At 50.3% G+C, this 18,397-nt stretch overlaps 1 protein-coding gene across 1 annotated transcript; it reads right to left on the minus strand.

Annotated features, from left to right (window-relative positions):
• Window positions 1-2,591: 2,591 nt before the first annotated feature.
• Window positions 2,592-18,252, minus strand: lta4h (leukotriene A4 hydrolase). Its single transcript, XM_075472396.1, has 19 exons — window positions 18,025-18,252; window positions 16,928-17,058; window positions 16,726-16,846; window positions 16,250-16,318; window positions 6,133-6,237; window positions 5,988-6,040; window positions 5,832-5,904; window positions 5,596-5,736; window positions 5,490-5,513; window positions 5,347-5,417; window positions 5,154-5,265; window positions 4,910-5,054; window positions 4,485-4,588; window positions 4,225-4,295; window positions 4,081-4,135; window positions 3,909-4,004; window positions 3,121-3,203; window positions 2,929-3,033; window positions 2,592-2,852 (listed from the first exon to the last, which is right to left on the minus strand). Exons 1-19 carry the CDS (start codon window positions 18,208-18,210, stop codon window positions 2,714-2,716), a joined length of 1,884 nt encoding a protein of 627 aa, XP_075328511.1. The 5' UTR covers window positions 18,211-18,252; the 3' UTR covers window positions 2,592-2,713.
• Window positions 18,253-18,397: the final 145 nt, after the last annotated feature.

Below are 18,397 nucleotides of genomic sequence, written 5' to 3' on the forward strand. Positions count from 1 at the left end.
GGCAGCTGGAACTCTGATGTTGACCAACCAGCTGCCATTAGTTGTTCTCAGATCCAGAGGCTGCTCCCAATCTGGAAAGCAACTTACTGATTCGTCTAAGATCTGCTCAGACTTTAGAAACGTTTAAAATCATATTTAGGGTCCCTTTTTTCTCGTTGGTATTTGATCTGAACAAACTTGACATCTTGATGTTATCCAGTCTTACTTTGATATGTTCGGCTTATTGATCAAACTTGTGTTTTATACATAAAATCAACACATTGAAAGATGTTTTTACTCGTTTAGTGTAGAAAAGTTAAAAATGATAAAAGAAACTTTGTTTTTTGACATCTTTAATGTGAAGTTTTCCACAGATTATTTATTGATTCTGGGAACGCTGACCCTCAGCTGTCTGAGGATCAATGCAGGAAAAATGGCTTCAGATCGACTTTGGCTCGTTTCGTGAACATTTACAACTAAAACTACCTGATGGATGTTTTTAATCCTCGTTTGAATTGAATGAAGTTGTTACATCTGCAGAAATTACTGTTTGTTTGACAGTTTGGCAGAAATTTTGCTGTGGATCACCGTTTTATTCACTGCTTTACCCATTGAAACTGAAATTCTCTCTTTTTGTGTGCAGTCTCAATATGATGCTGGCAGATAATGGAAGCACTCGGGTAAAGCACAAATCTAAAAGAGAATATTCCTATATATTTCAATCTGTGAATGTTCTCACTTCAGTCGTTTAAAGGATAACTGCGGTATTTTCAACATTAAAGGTGATAGAGAAAGGGGCATTAATCCTTGTTCTGTGATGTGATATGTAGCCCAAAAAAAATTGGTTAGGTTTGTAATGGCTCAGAACCTCCCTAAAAGGCTCTCTGAAACAGCTGTTACTATGCTGGGTTTAGAATGCGTCGTTTGCCCTTATTGGCGTCGTTTCAGAGCTTATCTGGCAACCTCATTATGAAATGCAGGTAGGTGTTGGCGCTATTCGGTTGCCGTTGCTTGATTGGCTGCCCTTGCTCTCACTGAAAACAGAGCTATAGAGTAATACACTGACTGAAAAGAAAGCTCATCAGAATCAGAATCAGAATTCGTTTTATTGCCATTGTTAGTGAACAGTGTTCACTAACTAGGAATTTGCTGCGGCGTAAGGTGCAAACATGTAACATAGGATATAATAATAAAAAATAAACAATAAAAATATATGAATATAAAATGTACAAGGTGTGTACAACAATACACAGTATCCAATATACAGAGCAACAACAGTGCAGCTTCATTAGTGCAATTTTAATGATGGTAAAGTGACTGGGGCAGGTTATGAGGTGATTATGAAGTGTTCATAAGTCCAACTGCAAGGGGAAAAAACTGTTTTTGTGACGGGAGGTTCTGGTCCGAATGGACCGAAGCCTCCTGCCCGAGGGGAGCGGTGCAAATAGAGAAGGGTCAGCTGTGATCCGACCTGCTCGCCCCACAGTCCTGGAGACGTGCAGGTCATGGATAGATGGGAGGCTGCAGCCGATCAGCTTCTCAGCGGAGTGCACAGCTCGCTGCAGTCTGTCTGTCCCTGTTAGAACTGACCCTCTACTGAGCATTAAATTCCGACTGAAGCCTGCTCGGAATCGTGCAAGCTTTGTGAAACTGTACTCCGTGAAATGCGCAGAGCAAAGGGAAAGTCGGCGGTTGTATGTACTGGGGATGCTGTTAAAAATAAATAAAAGCCATTGATCGCGAACATTGCTTTCCGGGATCGTAGTCCGCTTTATCAGCCTTGGAAGGCTCACCAGTTCCTGTTTCTCGCCGAAGGGGCGTGTCTGAAACGGAGTGGCTGTGGATTTGGGTGTGGGGGGCGATTGCTGAAAAAGTGACATCACTTTTTCACAAAAACGGATTGGCACTTTTTCTGGGGGATATTCAAAAAAGGGGAGTACTTGAAACAGAGGTTCTGACACTTGCTGGCACTTAGTGTGTACTCCCCACAGCGGGGAGACTCAGAACTAACACCAAAAACGTGAAAAAGATTTTTTGATATTTACTGCTGTCTCCGGTATTTGCCTAATTTTGATTCATCTCAACCTGCTTCAGAATGGCAAGTCATATGCATGTCCATAAAGGTCCGTTTTCAAAATCATCAACTCACCGGAGTGGTTACTGGTGTGCACTGGTAATACATATCACATTTCGTTGCGAAAAGTTGCTTCTGTCGTGTTTTATTTGACATTTTGTACTGGATGTTCGTTGATATTACTCCGCCACCGCTAAGAAAATAGTGCGAGCATGAACGAGCTGCCAAATAAAACACGACAGAAGCAACTTTTCGCAACGAAATGTGATATGGATTACCAGTGCACACCAGTAACCACTCCGGTGAGTTGATGATTTTGAAAACGGACCTTTATGGACATGCATATGACTTGCCATTCTGAAGCAGGTTGAGATGAATCAAAATTAGGCAAATACCGGAGACAGCAGTAAACATCAAAAAAGCGGTGAGGGGGGTTCTAAAACATTGCAGACGACTCAGAAAAGAGGCTTAATGTTGAAAATACCGCAGTTCCCCTTTAATAAACTTCTGAGTTCTGAATAAATGACACCACACAGAGTTCAGGTCCAAGTTTATTTCTGTATAAAATCATTTTTCTGTCAGATTAAACATTTCATACTGAAACCTGTGACTGCCTATTGGATCTAGTTTAATACTGGTCTCGCAGACCGGTGCCAGGTCTTACTGACTGGCAGTGCCGGTAGCGTCCACCTTCAGGTCCTTGGCGACCAGTCCAGCCGTGACGGGATGCATCTCAGCTCGATGAGCAACAAAGACTCGAAGACCCTCATCATGATACTTATCAAAGTTACAAACCTCCCTGAAGGGAAACAAGAATCATGAGTCACTGGATGGGTAATATGAAGAGTCACCAATGTTGGGTTCAGTCTGAATACCTGAAGAGTGGTCGGGTGAACTTCATCCTTCCCTGCTCGGTGGCCATCTTCAGCGCGAGCGGAACCGCTTCCTCCCACTTGGACCGAACACACAGCTTTAGCCACCTGGAATGAGAACAACCGATCACCAAGAGGCTTCATGAGGAGGAGGGGCTTAAATTAAGGGAAACCATTGGCTGTCGAAAGATTCACCTGAAGCGGATCTCTGAGTTTGTGGAGGCATTCAGCTGATAAACCTCCTGCATCTTCTTCACATGAGTCAGAGGCAGCGGATCCTAAAGAACAAAGGACAAAAGCCTTGGTGAGTCAGAGTGGACTGTGGAGAACTGAAGTGGACCGCAGGGACAGGAAGCAGTTTAGTTTACAGGGACAGGAAGCAGTGTAGTTTACAGGGACAGGAAGCAGTGTAGTTTACAGGGACAGGAAGCAGTGTAGTTTACAGGGACAGGAAGCAGTGTAGTTTACAGGGACAGGAAGTAGTTTAGTTTACAGGGACAGGAAGTAGTTTAGTTTACAGGGACAGGAAGCAGTGTAGTTTACAGGGACAGGAAGTAGTTTAGTTTACAGGGACAGGAAGTAGTTTAGTTTACAGGGACAGGAAGCAGTGTAGTTTACAGGGACAGGAAGTAGTTTAGTTTACAGGGACAGGAAGCAGTGTAGTTTACAGGGACAGGAAGTAGTTTAGTTTACAGGGACAGGAAGTAGTTTAGTTTACAGGGACAGGAAGCAGTGTAGTTTACAGGGACAGGAAGCAGTGTAGTTTACAGGGACAGGAAGTAGTTTAGTTTACAGGGACAGGAAGCAGTGTAGTTTACAGGGACAGGAAGTAGTTTAGTTTACAGGGACAGGAAGCAGTGTAGTTTACAGGGACAGGAAGTAGTTTAGTTTACAGGGACAGGAAGTAGTTTAGTTTACAGGGACAGGAAGCAGTTTAGTTTACAGGAGCACGGAGTAGACTGTGATGAGCTGGGGTGTTGTACCTCCTGAAGCAACAGTGACAGGAACTCTACGACCTGGTGGGATGACAGCATCTTCACATCGGACTCGTTAAAGCTGTTTAGGTCCTGGTCTTTGGCCTAAGGGGGACGGACTGAAAGTTTTAAACAGATCATAAATCAACAGGAACAGGTCCATCGCCGGTGCAGGTCTTACCTTAATCCACCTCTGACACAAAGCGATGCAGGCATCAGCCAAAGTAGTATCGTACCTGAAACATGATGATGACCAATCAGAACAGGCAGATCAGGATTAAATGAGGACTCAGAGACCAGATGAGGTCTGACTGGATCCACTTACTGAGGTTTGACAGGAGGCATCCCAGGTGTGAACATCCAGCTGTTCCAGTCCACCTTGTTCAGGATGTCAACCTGAGAAACGACAGCTTGTTTGATTCCTGAACGCCACATGCTCACTTTATAACGCCTACTTGTTCTGGAGCGTTCTACAAGGTTTCTGCTGGTTGTAACAGAAACATGGTGGTCTGTTTTCTAACTGCTACACAACACCTCATCATGGAAAACAGGGTTGCTGTGATCTCACCTGAGTGCGTTCCTCACCTTGTCTTTGAAGTAGGTGAACAGGTAGTTTTTCCACTCATCTGTGGTGACACTGCTGTAGGCAAAGAGCTGAATGTACGACTTCACGAAACCCATGAACACCTCTGAGGGAAACGAACAGAGGTGTATCAGCGCAGGAGCACATATCAGGTGTGCGCACAGCACAGGTGTGTGCGCACAGCACAGGTGTGTGCGCACAGCACAGGTGTGTGCGCACAGCACAGGTGTGTACAGGTGTGTGTGTACAGCACAGGTGTGTGTGCACAGCACGTGTGTGTACAGGTGTGTGTGCACAGCACAGGTGGGTGTACAGCACAGGTGTGTGTACAGGCGTGTGTGCACAGCACAGGTGGGTGCGTACAGCACAGGTGGGTGCGTACAGCACAGGTGGGTGCGTACAGCACAGGTGGGTGTACAGGTGTTACCTGGCCCTCCCATCAGCTCTTCAAGGTGATACAGAAGAGCGAAGCCCTTCTCATAGGGCACGGAGGAGAAGGCGTCGTCAGGGTCAACGTCCTGCAGACTGGGGACCAGGTTAGTCAGAGGGTTGTTGGCTCCAAAGGTCTTCACCTAAGGGATGAAATGCACAGGTGAGAGCAGGAAAAGGTAACAGTACAAAGTTGGTACATGTTGTGTACAAACAGGTGAAGGCAGAGTTCAGGTCCTCACAGAGTCCTGCAGGTCCTTCCAGCCACCCATGGCTTTAAACTGTCGGAACTGTTCACTCTGCATAGACCTGCCAATCATCCTCTCCAGGTAGACCGTGTGACCTTCGTTCAGCCTGAAGACACAACCACCTGAATGTGAAACACTGAGCCCAAAATCAGGATCCAAACTCATTTTCATTTGTTTGCTTGTTTACCAAAAGTGTTCCCAGGTCTTGTTGGTCACCAGGTTACCGGTCCAGCTGTGAGAGATCTCGTGGGCGATCACCTAAGTGGAAGAAAAATGAGACTGTGCAACATGAGAAGCAACAGGTGTGGCATCAGGTGATCATTTACTCACGTTAGACAGAGATTTGTCTCCAGCCTGGAAAAAGAGACAGGATACGCCTGATCAACACAATGGTCACATGATGCAGTGAGAAGTCAGCCGATTCGTTTATGTTTACCAGCAGGGTGGGCGTGGCAAAGGTGAGACAAGGGTTCTCCATGCCGCCGTACGGGAAGGAAGGAGGAAGAACCAGGATGTCGTACTGACCCCACACATATGGTCCAGCCAGGTCCTCAGCCGTCTTCAGCATTGTCTCAGTCTGATGGACAGGTGGACACCAGCTCAGATGAGTTTATGAGCTATCGCTGCATTAGCCGAGTTAAGCTGCCTGGCCCAGTTGCCATGGTGACTTACCTCTGAGAACTCAAATGCTGCTTTATCCACAAACTCCTTCTCCGACCAGACTCTGGACCTTGGACCGATCTGCCTGTCAACCAGTCAGAACAAAGAAATACTGTTACCTGCACAGGTAACACAATGACATCACTAAACAGGTTAAACAGACACTACCTGCTCTCCAGTGCTCCAACCACAATGGCTATCAGGTAGGAAGGCATGGGCACCTGAAAGCGGGGGAGGAAGGGACATTTATACCTGAGCTCAGGTGACGATGATGTTGTGTATATGAAGTGAAGAAGAAGAGGACGACACCTACTGGCTGTCTGAACCTGTAGATGATGCGAGTGGCATCCTGAGGATCAGTCTCCTGTCCATCTCTCACAGCGCTCATCACGGCCACCAGATCCTTAGGGACAGACACCTGAGAGACGGGTACACAGATGCACACGCCTGAGAGACGGGTACACAGATGCACACGTCTGAGAGACGGGTACACAGATGCACACGTCTGAGAGACGGGTACACAGATGCACACGTCTGAGAGACGGGTACACAGATGCACACGCCTGAGAGACGGGTACACAGATGCACACGTCTGAGAGACGGGTACACAGATGCACACGTCTGAGAGACGGGTACACAGATACACACACCTGAGAGATGGGTACACATGCCAGTGAGAGAGATAATAGCCAGTGAGAGAGATACACACGCCAGTGAGAGACGGGTACACACGGCAGTGAGAGACGGGTAGACACACCCGAGAGACATGTACACAGATACACACGCCTGAGAGACGGATACACACGCCAGTGAGAGAGATACACACGCCAGTGAGAGACGGGTACACACACCCGAGAGACATGTATACAGATACACACGCCTGAGAGACGGGTACACAGATACACACACCTGAGAGAGAGGTACACAGATGCACACGTCTGAGAGACGGATACACACGCCAGTGAGAGAGATACACACGCCAGTGAGAGACGGGTACACACACCCGAGAGACATGTATACAGATACACACGCCTGAGAGACGGATACACACGCCAGTGAGAGACGGGTACACACACCCGAGAGACATGTACACAGATACACACGCCTGAGAGACGGATACACACGCCAGTGAGAGACAGGTACACACACCGGAGAGACATGTACACAGATACACACGCCTGAGAGACGGATACACACACCAGTGAGAGATGGATACACACGCCAGTGAGAGACGGGTACACACGCCCGAGAGACGGGTACACACACCCGAGAGACATGTACACAGATACACACGCCTGAGAGACGGATACACACGCCAGTGAGAGAGATACACGCGCCAGTGAGAGACGGGTACACACGCCCGAGAGACATGTACACAGATACACACGCCTGAGAGACGGATACACACGCCAGTGAGAGAGATACACACGCCAGTGAGAGACATGTACACAGATACACACGCCTGAGAGACGGGTACACAGATACACACGCCTGAGAGACGGGTACACATGCCAGTGAGAGAGATACACACGCCAGTGAGAGACGGGTACACACGCCCGAGAGACATGTACACAGATACACACGCCTGAGAGACGGATACACACGCCAGTGAGAGACGGGTACACACGCCCGAGAGACGGGTACACACACCCGAGAGACATGTACACAGATACACACGCCTGAGAGACGGATACACACGCCAGTGAGAGAGATACACACGCCAGTGAGAGACGGGTACACACACCCGAGAGACATGTATACAGATACACACGCCTGAGAGACGGGTACACAGATACACACACCTGAGAGAGAGGTACACAGATGCACACGTCTGAGAGACGGATACACACGCCAGTGAGAGAGATACACACGCCAGTGAGAGACAGGTACACACACCCGAGAGACATGTATACAGATACACACGCCTGAGAGACAGGTACACACACCCGAGAGACATGTACACAGATACACACGCCTGAGAGACGGATACACACGCCAGTGAGAGACAGGTACACACACCCGAGAGACATGTACACAGATACACACGCCTGAGAGACGGATACACACGCCAGTGAGAGACAGGTACACACACCGGAGAGACATGTACACAGATACACACGCCTGAGAGACGGATACACACGCCAGTGAGAGATGGATACACACGCCAGTGAGAGACGGGTACACACGCCCGAGAGACGGGTACACACACCCGAGAGACATGTACACAGATACACACGCCTGAGAGACGGATACACACGCCAGTGAGAGAGATACACACGCCAGTGAGAGACGGGTACACACGCCCGAGAGACATGTACACAGATACACACGCCTGAGAGACGGATACACACGCCAGTGAGAGAGATACACACGCCAGTGAGAGACATGTACACAGATACACACGCCTGAGAGACGGGTACACAGATACACACGCCTGAGAGACGGGTACACAGATACACACGCCTGAGAGACGGGTACACATGCCAGTGAGAGAGATACACACGCCAGTGAGAGACGGGTACACACGCCCGAGAGATGGGTACACACGCCCGAGAGACATGTACACAGATACACACGCCTGAGAGACGGATACACACGCCAGTGAGAGATGGATACACACGCCAGTGAGAGACGGGTACACACGCCCGAGAGACGGGTACACACACCCGAGAGACATGTACACAGATACACACGCCTGAGAGACGGATACACACGCCAGTGAGAGAGATACACACGCCAGTGAGAGACGGGTACACACGCCCGAGAGACATGTACACAGATACACACGCCTGAGAGATGGATACACACGCCAGTGAGAGAGATACACACGCCAGTGAGAGACATGTACACAGATACACACGCCTGAGAGACGGGTACACAGATACACACGCCTGAGAGACGGGTACACAGATACACACGCCTGAGAGACGGGTACACATGCCAGTGAGAGAGATACACACGCCAATGAGAGACGGGTACACACGCCCGAGAGATGGGTACACACGCCCGAGAGACATGTACACAGATACACACGCCTGAGAGACGGATACACACGCCAGTGAGAGAGATACACACGCCAGTGAGAGACATGTACACAGATACACACGCCTGAGAGACGAGTACACAGATACACACGCCTGAGAGACGGGTACACATGCCAGTGAGAGAGATACACACGCCAGTGAGAGACGGGTACACACACCCGAGAGACATGTACACAGATACACACGCCAGTAAGAGATACACACACGCCCGAGAGACATGTACACAGATACACACGCCTGAGAGACGGATACACACGCCAGTGAGAGAGATACACACGCCAGTGAGAGACATGTACACAGATACACACGCCTGAGAGACGGGTACACAGATACACACGCCTGAGAGACGGGTACACATGCCAGTGAGAGAGATACAAACGCCAGTGAGAGACGGGTACACACGCCCGAGAGACGGGTACACACGCCCGAGAGACATGTACACAGATACACACGCCTGAGAGACGGATACACACGCCAGTGAGAGATGGATACACACGCCAGTGAGAGACGGGTACACACGCCCGAGAGACATGTACACAGATACACACGCCTGAGAGACGGATACACACGCCAGTGAGAGAGATACACACGCCAGTGAGAGACGGGTACACACGCCCGAGAGATGGGTACACACGCCCGAGAGACGGGTACACACGCCCGAGAGACATGTACACAGATACACACGCCTGAGAGACGGATACACACGCCAGTGAGAGAGATACACACGCCAGTGAGAGACATGTACACAGATACACACGCCTGAGAGACATGTACACAGATACACACGCCTGAGAGACGGGTACACAGATACACACGCCTGAGAGACGGGTACACATGCCAGTGAGAGAGATACACACGCCAATGAGAGACGGGTACACACGCCCGAGAGATGGGTACACACGCCCGAGAGACATGTACACAGATACACACGCCTGAGAGACGGATACACACGCCAGTGAGAGAGATACACACGCCAGTGAGAGACATGTACACAGATACACACGCCTGAGAGACGGGTACACAGATACACACGCCAGTGAGAGACGGGTACACACACCCGAGAGTGATGTACACAGATACACACGCCTGAGAGACGGATACACACGCCAGTGAGAGATGGATACACACGCCAGTGAGAGACGGGTACACACGCCCAAGAGACGGGTACACACACCCGAGAGACATGTACACAGATACACACGCCAGTAAGAGATACACACACGCCCGAGAGACATGTACACAGATACACACGCCTGAGAGACGGGTACACACGCCAGTGAGAGACGGGTACACACGCCCGAGAGACATGTACACAGATACACACGCCTGAGAGACGGATACACACGCCAGTGAGAGACGGGTACACACACCCGAGAGACATGTACACAGATACACACGCCTGAGAGACGGGTACACAGATACACACGCCAGTGAGAGACGGGTGCACAGATACACACGCCTGAGAGACGGATACACACGCCAGTGAGAGACGGATACACACGCCAGTGAGAGAGATACACACGCCAGTGAGAGACAGGTACACACACCCGAGAGACATGTACACATATACACACACCTGAGAGACGGGTACACATATACACACACCTGAGAGACGGGTACACAGATACACACGCCTGAGAGACGGGTACACAGATACACACGCCTGAGAGACGGGTACACAGATACACACGCCTGAGAGACGGGTACACAGATACACACGCCTGAGAGACGGGTACACATGCCAGTGAGAGAGATAATAGCCAGTGAGAGACGGGTACACACGCCCGAGAGACATGTACACAGATACACACGCCTGAGAGACGGATACACACGCCAGTGAGAGAGATACACACGCCAGTGAGAGACATGTACACAGATACACACGCCTGAGAGACGGATACACACGCCAGTGAGAGAGATACACACGCCAGTGAGAGACATGTACACAGATACACACGCCTGAGAGACGGGTTCACAGATACACACGCCTGAGAGACGGGTACACATGCCAGAGAGAGAGATACACACGCCAGTGAGAGAGATACACACGCCAGTGAGAGACGGGTACACACACCCGAGACACATGTACACAGATACACACGCCTTAGAGACGGATACACACGCCAGTGAGAGAGATACACACGCCAGTGAGAGAGATACACAAGCCAGTGAGAGACGGGTACACACACCCGAGAGACATGTACACAGATACACACGCCTGAGAGACGGATACACACGCCAGTGAGAGACGGGTACACACACCCGAGAGACATGTACACAGATACACACGCCTGAGAGACGGATACACACGCCAGTGAGAGACGGGTACACACACCCGAGAGACATGTACACAGATACACACGCCTGAGAGACAGATACACACGCCAGTGAGAGACAGATACACACACCCGAGAGACAGGTACACACGCCAGTGAGAGACAGATACACACACCCGAGAGACAGGTACACACGCCAGTGAGAGAGGTACACACGCCCGAGAGACAGGTACACAGATACACACGCCCGAGAGAGAGGTACACACGCCCGAGAGATGGGTACACACGCCCGAGAGACGGGTACACACGCCCGAGAGACATGTACACAGATACACACGCCTGAGAGACGGATACACACGCCAGTGAGAGAGATACACACGCCAGTGAGAGACATGTACACAGATACACACGCCTGAGAGACATGTACACAGATACACACGCCTGAGAGACGGGTACACAGATACACACGCCTGAGAGACGGGTACACATGCCAGTGAGAGAGATACACACGCCAATGAGAGACGGGTACACACGCCCGAGAGATGGGTACACACGCCCGAGAGACATGTACACAGATACACACGCCTGAGAGACGGATACACACGCCAGTGAGAGAGATACACACGCCAGTGAGAGACATGTACACAGATACACACGCCTGAGAGACGGGTACACAGATACACACGCCAGTGAGAGACGGGTACACACACCCGAGAGACATGTACACAGATACACACGCCTGAGAGACGGATACACACGCCAGTGAGAGATGGATACACACGCCAGTGAGAGACGGGTACACACGCCCGAGAGACGGGTACACACACCCGAGAGACATGTACACAGATACACACGCCAGTAAGAGATACACACACGCCCGAGAGACATGTACACAGATACACACGCCTGAGAGACGGGTACACACGCCAGTGAGAGACGGGTACACACGCCCGAGAGACATGTACACAGATACACACGCCTGAGAGACGGATACACACGCCAGTGAGAGACGGGTACACACACCCGAGAGACATGTACACAGATACACACGCCTGAGAGACGGGTACACAGATACACACGCCAGTGAGAGACGGGTGCACAGATACACACGCCTGAGAGACGGATACACACGCCAGTGAGAGACGGATACACACGCCAGTGAGAGAGATACACACGCCAGTGAGAGACAGGTACACACACCCGAGAGACATGTACACATATACACACACCTGAGAGACGGGTACACATATACACACACCTGAGAGACGGGTACACAGATACACACGCCTGAGAGACGGGTACACAGATACACACGCCTGAGAGACGGGTACACATGCCAGTGAGAGAGATAATAGCCAGTGAGAGACGGGTACACACGCCCGAGAGACATGTACACAGATACACACGCCTGAGAGACGGATACACACGCCAGTGAGAGAGATACACACGCCAGTGAGAGACATGTACACAGATACACACGCCTGAGAGACGGATACACACGCCAGTGAGAGAGATACACACGCCAGTGAGAGACATGTACACAGATACACACGCCTGAGAGACGGGTTCACAGATACACACGCCTGAGAGACGGGTACACATGCCAGAGAGAGAGATACACACGCCAGTGAGAGAGATACACACGCCAGTGAGAGACGGGTACACACACCCGAGACACATGTACACAGATACACACGCCTTAGAGACGGATACACACGCCAGTGAGAGAGATACACACGCCAGTGAGAGAGATACACAAGCCAGTGAGAGACGGGTACACACACCCGAGAGACATGTACACAGATACACACGCCTGAGAGACGGATACACACGCCAGTGAGAGATGGGTACACACACCCGAGAGACATGTACACAGATACACACGCCTGAGAGACGGATACACACGCCAGTGAGAGACGGGTACACACACCCGAGAGACATGTACACAGATACACACGCCTGAGAGACAGATACACACGCCAGTGAGAGACAGATACACACACCCGAGAGACAGGTACACACGCCAGTGAGAGACAGATACACACGCCAGTGAGAGAGGTACACACGCCAGTGAGAGACAGGTACACACACCCGAGAGACATGTACACATATACACACACCTGAGAGACGGGTACACATATACACACACCTGAGAGACGGGTACACAGATACACACGCCAGTGAGAGACGGGTGCACAGATACACACGCCTGAGAGACGGATACACACGCCAGTGAGAGACGGATACACACGCCAGTGAGAGAGATACACACGCCAGTGAGAGACAGGTACACACACCCGAGAGACATGTACACATATACACACACCTGAGAGACGGGTACACATATACACACACCTGAGAGACGGGTACACAGATACACACGCCTGAGAGACGGGTACACAGATACACACGCCTGAGAGACGGGTACACATGCCAGTGAGAGAGATAATAGCCAGTGAGAGACGGGTACACACGCCCGAGAGACATGTACACAGATACACACGCCTGAGAGACGGATACACACGCCAGTGAGAGAGATACACACGCCAGTGAGAGACATGTACACAGATACACACGCCTGAGAGACGGATACACACGCCAGTGAGAGAGATACACACGCCAGTGAGAGACATGTACACAGATACACACGCCTGAGAGACGGGTTCACAGATACACACGCCTGAGAGACGGGTACACATGCCAGAGAGAGAGATACACACGCCAGTGAGAGAGATACACACGCCAGTGAGAGACGGGTACACACACCCGAGACACATGTACACAGATACACACGCCTTAGAGACGGATACACACGCCAGTGAGAGAGATACACACGCCAGTGAGAGAGATACACAAGCCAGTGAGAGACGGGTACACACACCCGAGAGACATGTACACAGATACACACGCCTGAGAGACGGATACACACGCCAGTGAGAGATGGGTACACACACCCGAGAGACATGTACACAGATACACACGCCTGAGAGACGGATACACACGCCAGTGAGAGACGGGTACACACGCCCGAGAGACATGTACACAGATACACACGCCTGAGAGACGGATACACACGCCAGTGAGAGACGGGTACACACACCCGAGAGACATGTACACAGATACACACGCCTGAGAGACGGGTACACAGATACACACGCCAGTGAGAGACGGGTGCACAGATACACACGCCTGAGAGACGGATACACACGCCAGTGAGAGACGGATACACACGCCAGTGAGAGAGATACACACGCCAGTGAGAGACAGGTACACACACCCGAGAGACATGTACACATATACACACACCTGAGAGACGGGTACACATATACACACACCTGAGAGACGGGTACACAGATACACACGCCTGAGAGACGGGTACACAGATACACACGCCTGAGAGACGGGTACACATGCCAGTGAGAGAGATAATAGCCAGTGAGAGACGGGTACACACGCCCGAGAGACATGTACACAGATACACACGCCTGAGAGACGGATACACACGCCAGTGAGAGAGATACACACGCCAGTGAGAGACATGTACACAGATACACACGCCTGAGAGACGGATACACACGCCAGTGAGAGAGATACACACGCCAGTGAGAGACATGTACACAGATACACACGCCTGAGAGACGGGTTCACAGATACACACGCCTGAGAGACGGGTACACATGCCAGAGAGAGAGATACACACGCCAGTGAGAGAGATACACACGCCAGTGAGAGACGGGTACACACACCCGAGACACATGTACACAGATACACACGCCTTAGAGACGGATACACACGCCAGTGAGAGAGATACACACGCCAGTGAGAGAGATACACAAGCCAGTGAGAGACGGGTACACACACCCGAGAGACATGTACACAGATACACACGCCTGAGAGACGGATACACACGCCAGTGAGAGATGGGTACACACACCCGAGAGACATGTACACAGATACACACGCCTGAGAGACGGATACACACGCCAGTGAGAGACGGGTACACACACCCGAGAGACATGTACACAGATACACACGCCTGAGAGACAGATACACACGCCAGTGAGAGACAGATACACACACCCGAGAGACAGGTACACACGCCAGTGAGAGACAGATACACACGCCAGTGAGAGAGGTACACACGCCCGAGAGACAGGTACACAGATACACACGCCCGAGAGAGAGGTACACACGCCAGTGAGAGAGGTACACTCGCCCGAGAGATGGGTACACAGATACACACGCCCGAGAGAGAGGTACACACGCCAGTGAGAGAGGTACACTCGCCCGAGAGAGGTACACAGATACACACGCTTGAAAGAGATACACACACCTGAGAGAGATACACACGCTTGAAAGAGATACACACGCCCGAGAGACATGTACACAGATACACACGCCCGAGAGACAGGTACACACGCCAGTGAGAGAGGTACACACGCCCGAGAGACAAGTACACACGCCAGTGAGAGAGGTACACACGCCCGAGAGACATGTACACAGATACACACGCCCGAGAGAGGTACACACGCCAGTGAGAGAGGTACACACGCCCGAGAGACAAGTACACACGCCAGTGAGAGAGGTACACACGCCCGAGAGACATGTACACAGATACACACGCCCGAGAGAGGTACACACGCCAGTGAGAGAGGTACACACGCTTGAGAGAAATACACACGCTTGAGAGAGATACACATGCTTGAGAGAGATACACACGCTTGAGAGATACACACACCTGAGAGAGATACACACGCTTGAGAGAAATACACACGCTTGAAAGAGATACACACGCCCGAGAGACATGTACACAGATACACACGCCCGAGAGACAGGTACACACGCCAGTGAGAGAGGTACACACGCCAGTGAGAGAGATACACACGCAAGCGAGAGACAGGTACACTCGCCCGAGAGAGGTACACAGATACACACGCTTGAAAGAGATACACACACCTGAGAGATACATACACCTGAGAGACAGGTAGTCTAACTCCAGACTTTCAGGATGGGGAATGTTTCTGTCCAGGTTGGTTCTACAAAAATCAACTTGATTCACTGGTCAACAAAACGTGTGTTACCTGAGTAGCTGTGTGTGTGTGTGTGTTACCTGAGAGTAGTAGGTGTGTTTGATTGACGGGCTGTCCTGACAGGGGATCATACTCCTGCAGTGATGAGCCTGTCAGACAGAACAAAGACACAACTCAGTGTTTTCATGGAGAGGTTCTTGTTCAGTTCAGACAAACTGCAGGATGACCTGTGATGGAGAAACCGCTTCAAACCGGTTTAGAACAAGAAGAAACAGAATTCTGTGGAAATTAACAGTTTGTTGACCAACGTTGTAGTTTCACAAAGTTTTGTGTGTCAACAATTGAGGAGGGAAACCGTAGAGAGGAAGTTGAGCTTACTTCCTTCCACTTTCTTACCAGACTGATGAAGCACTTAAAGATCTTTATTTTTACATCCAACTGTCCCAATTTGATCTCTTTACTGTCTGTAATTCTAGCACTTTCCCATCAGTCTGTTACAGTAAACCACTCTGCAACAAACCATGAATGTGGTCTGAGAGGTGAGTCAAAGTCTCACCTGACACTGGCTGAACAGGTAGGGTTTTTTCTTCCCCGCAGTCTGCTCCGGTGTGAGCCACTGCAGCGCCGACGCCGACGGAGATGTCTCGTAGGCCACCTCCACGATAACATGCTGCCCCCTGATTGGTCCAGACAGACACACAGGTTAGAGTTTACTCGAACAAATATGAGAGAACAGAGCGGCAGGATGGCAGGCTCACCTGGACAGCTCGAAGGGCAGCGTGATTTTCAGCGGCGTCCCCTTGAAGCTGTGTTTGGGGCCCAAACTGAAGCGGGCTGCCTGCTGGTTGGCCGACACTGAGACGACGCTGAGGTCTTTGGTGTCCAAAGTCTGCAGCAGATAATAAGAAACTTTCATTAATGAGCGTCACACCTGCTGAGTCAGCTGACCTGCCACCTGTGTGAACACCTGTCTGAGCAGAACAAAGTCCAGGTCAAGGCAGACAGCCCAGCCTTCTTCTTTCTCCACCACATCAAACTTCAGTGAAAATATTTCTTTATTTGATGTATTTTTGTCAAACATACCTCATTTATACATGTTATGGAGAGTTAATGTTATTTTGTGCTTTTCTCAGGTGACACATCAGTCTGCTCTCAGATCCAGGTGAACACACCTGCCCTAACATGTTAACCCCAACACCAAATCCACTCATCCAGCAGGAATATATACTTCTGGAGCCAAATGTCCTGCAAAAGCAAGACGGTTTAACATTTCTTTCTCTGTTTCCATGCCGACACCAAAGATAAACTTTGTGATAGTTTGTCATTTATAAAAGATGAACGTTTATAACATATATCAGCCAAACTGTTATCAACTCATTACATTCAAAACTCCCGTTTAAGAAACACAGCAGTTGAAGGGTCCTTATCTTTATGAATCTCTTAAGACGTCCTGACCAGTTTTCATTTCTGACAGCTCAGCCTTCAAGTCAAAGTCCAACATCACACAATCCACCAAACTCCATTCTAAAAAGCAGCATTTTAATGTGTCCTAATGTACAATTTCACTCAAGACTTCAGTTATTAAATCAGATGAAATCAAATGTAAAATCTGAGAGACACCTGAGGGATGGGGAGACTTTATAATCACAGCCGAACCTGCGCTCATCAGCCGCAGAATGAAGCTCAGAACCGGACTAAAGTTCGACAACAGAACCTGTGTGTTGCTGTTCCAACACACGCCAGACTCCATGTAGATTTCAGCGGGTTTTAGCCTCATCGCTCTGACCTACTGAGCACTTCGCGGGCCGCACAGGGAACGGGAAAGCTCCCAGGCCGGTGCACCGGTTTACGTTACCAGAGCAGAGAAGCGGTCCTCCAGTGCCTCCACCGTCAGCGCCACCTTCCCCCTGATCACGTGCCTGTCCAAGTCCACGTGCAGGAGCAGGTTCAGGTGTCTGGTGAGACAGCTGGAGCACGAGGAGAAGGAGCAGGGGTCCGACATGTTGATCGTCCGGTAACCGCGGAGAGACTGAGGCGGCATACACGCGCACAGACACACGAACACACCGCCCGCTTAACTACCGGAAGCCGCTGCTCACACATCCGGATCGGCCTTTTCACAATAAAACGGCCCAGGGTTCATGTGTGGAAGATATGATCTGTGAGTCTGTGTCTGACATCAGCTGCAGATAATTCATCCTATTATTCATGATAATAATAATAAATAT

The sequence above is a fragment of the Odontesthes bonariensis genome, chromosome 8 (genome assembly GCF_027942865.1).
Source record: "Odontesthes bonariensis isolate fOdoBon6 chromosome 8, fOdoBon6.hap1, whole genome shotgun sequence".
Taxonomy (NCBI): domain Eukaryota; kingdom Metazoa; phylum Chordata; class Actinopteri; order Atheriniformes; family Atherinopsidae; genus Odontesthes; species Odontesthes bonariensis.

Coding starts and splice junctions, on each gene's coding strand:
- lta4h (XM_075472396.1), bottom strand. CDS start 18,210: ATGCCGCCTCAGTCTCTCCGCGGTTACCGGACGATCAACATGTCGGAC. Junction 5,514..5,595: donor TTGCCACGCCCACCCTGCTG/GTAAACATAAAC, acceptor CTCTTTTTCCAG/GCTGGAGACAAATCTCTGTC. Junction 4,005..4,080: donor TGTGTCAGAGGTGGATTAAG/GTAAGACCTGCA, acceptor CGTCCCCCTTAG/GCCAAAGACCAGGACCTAAA.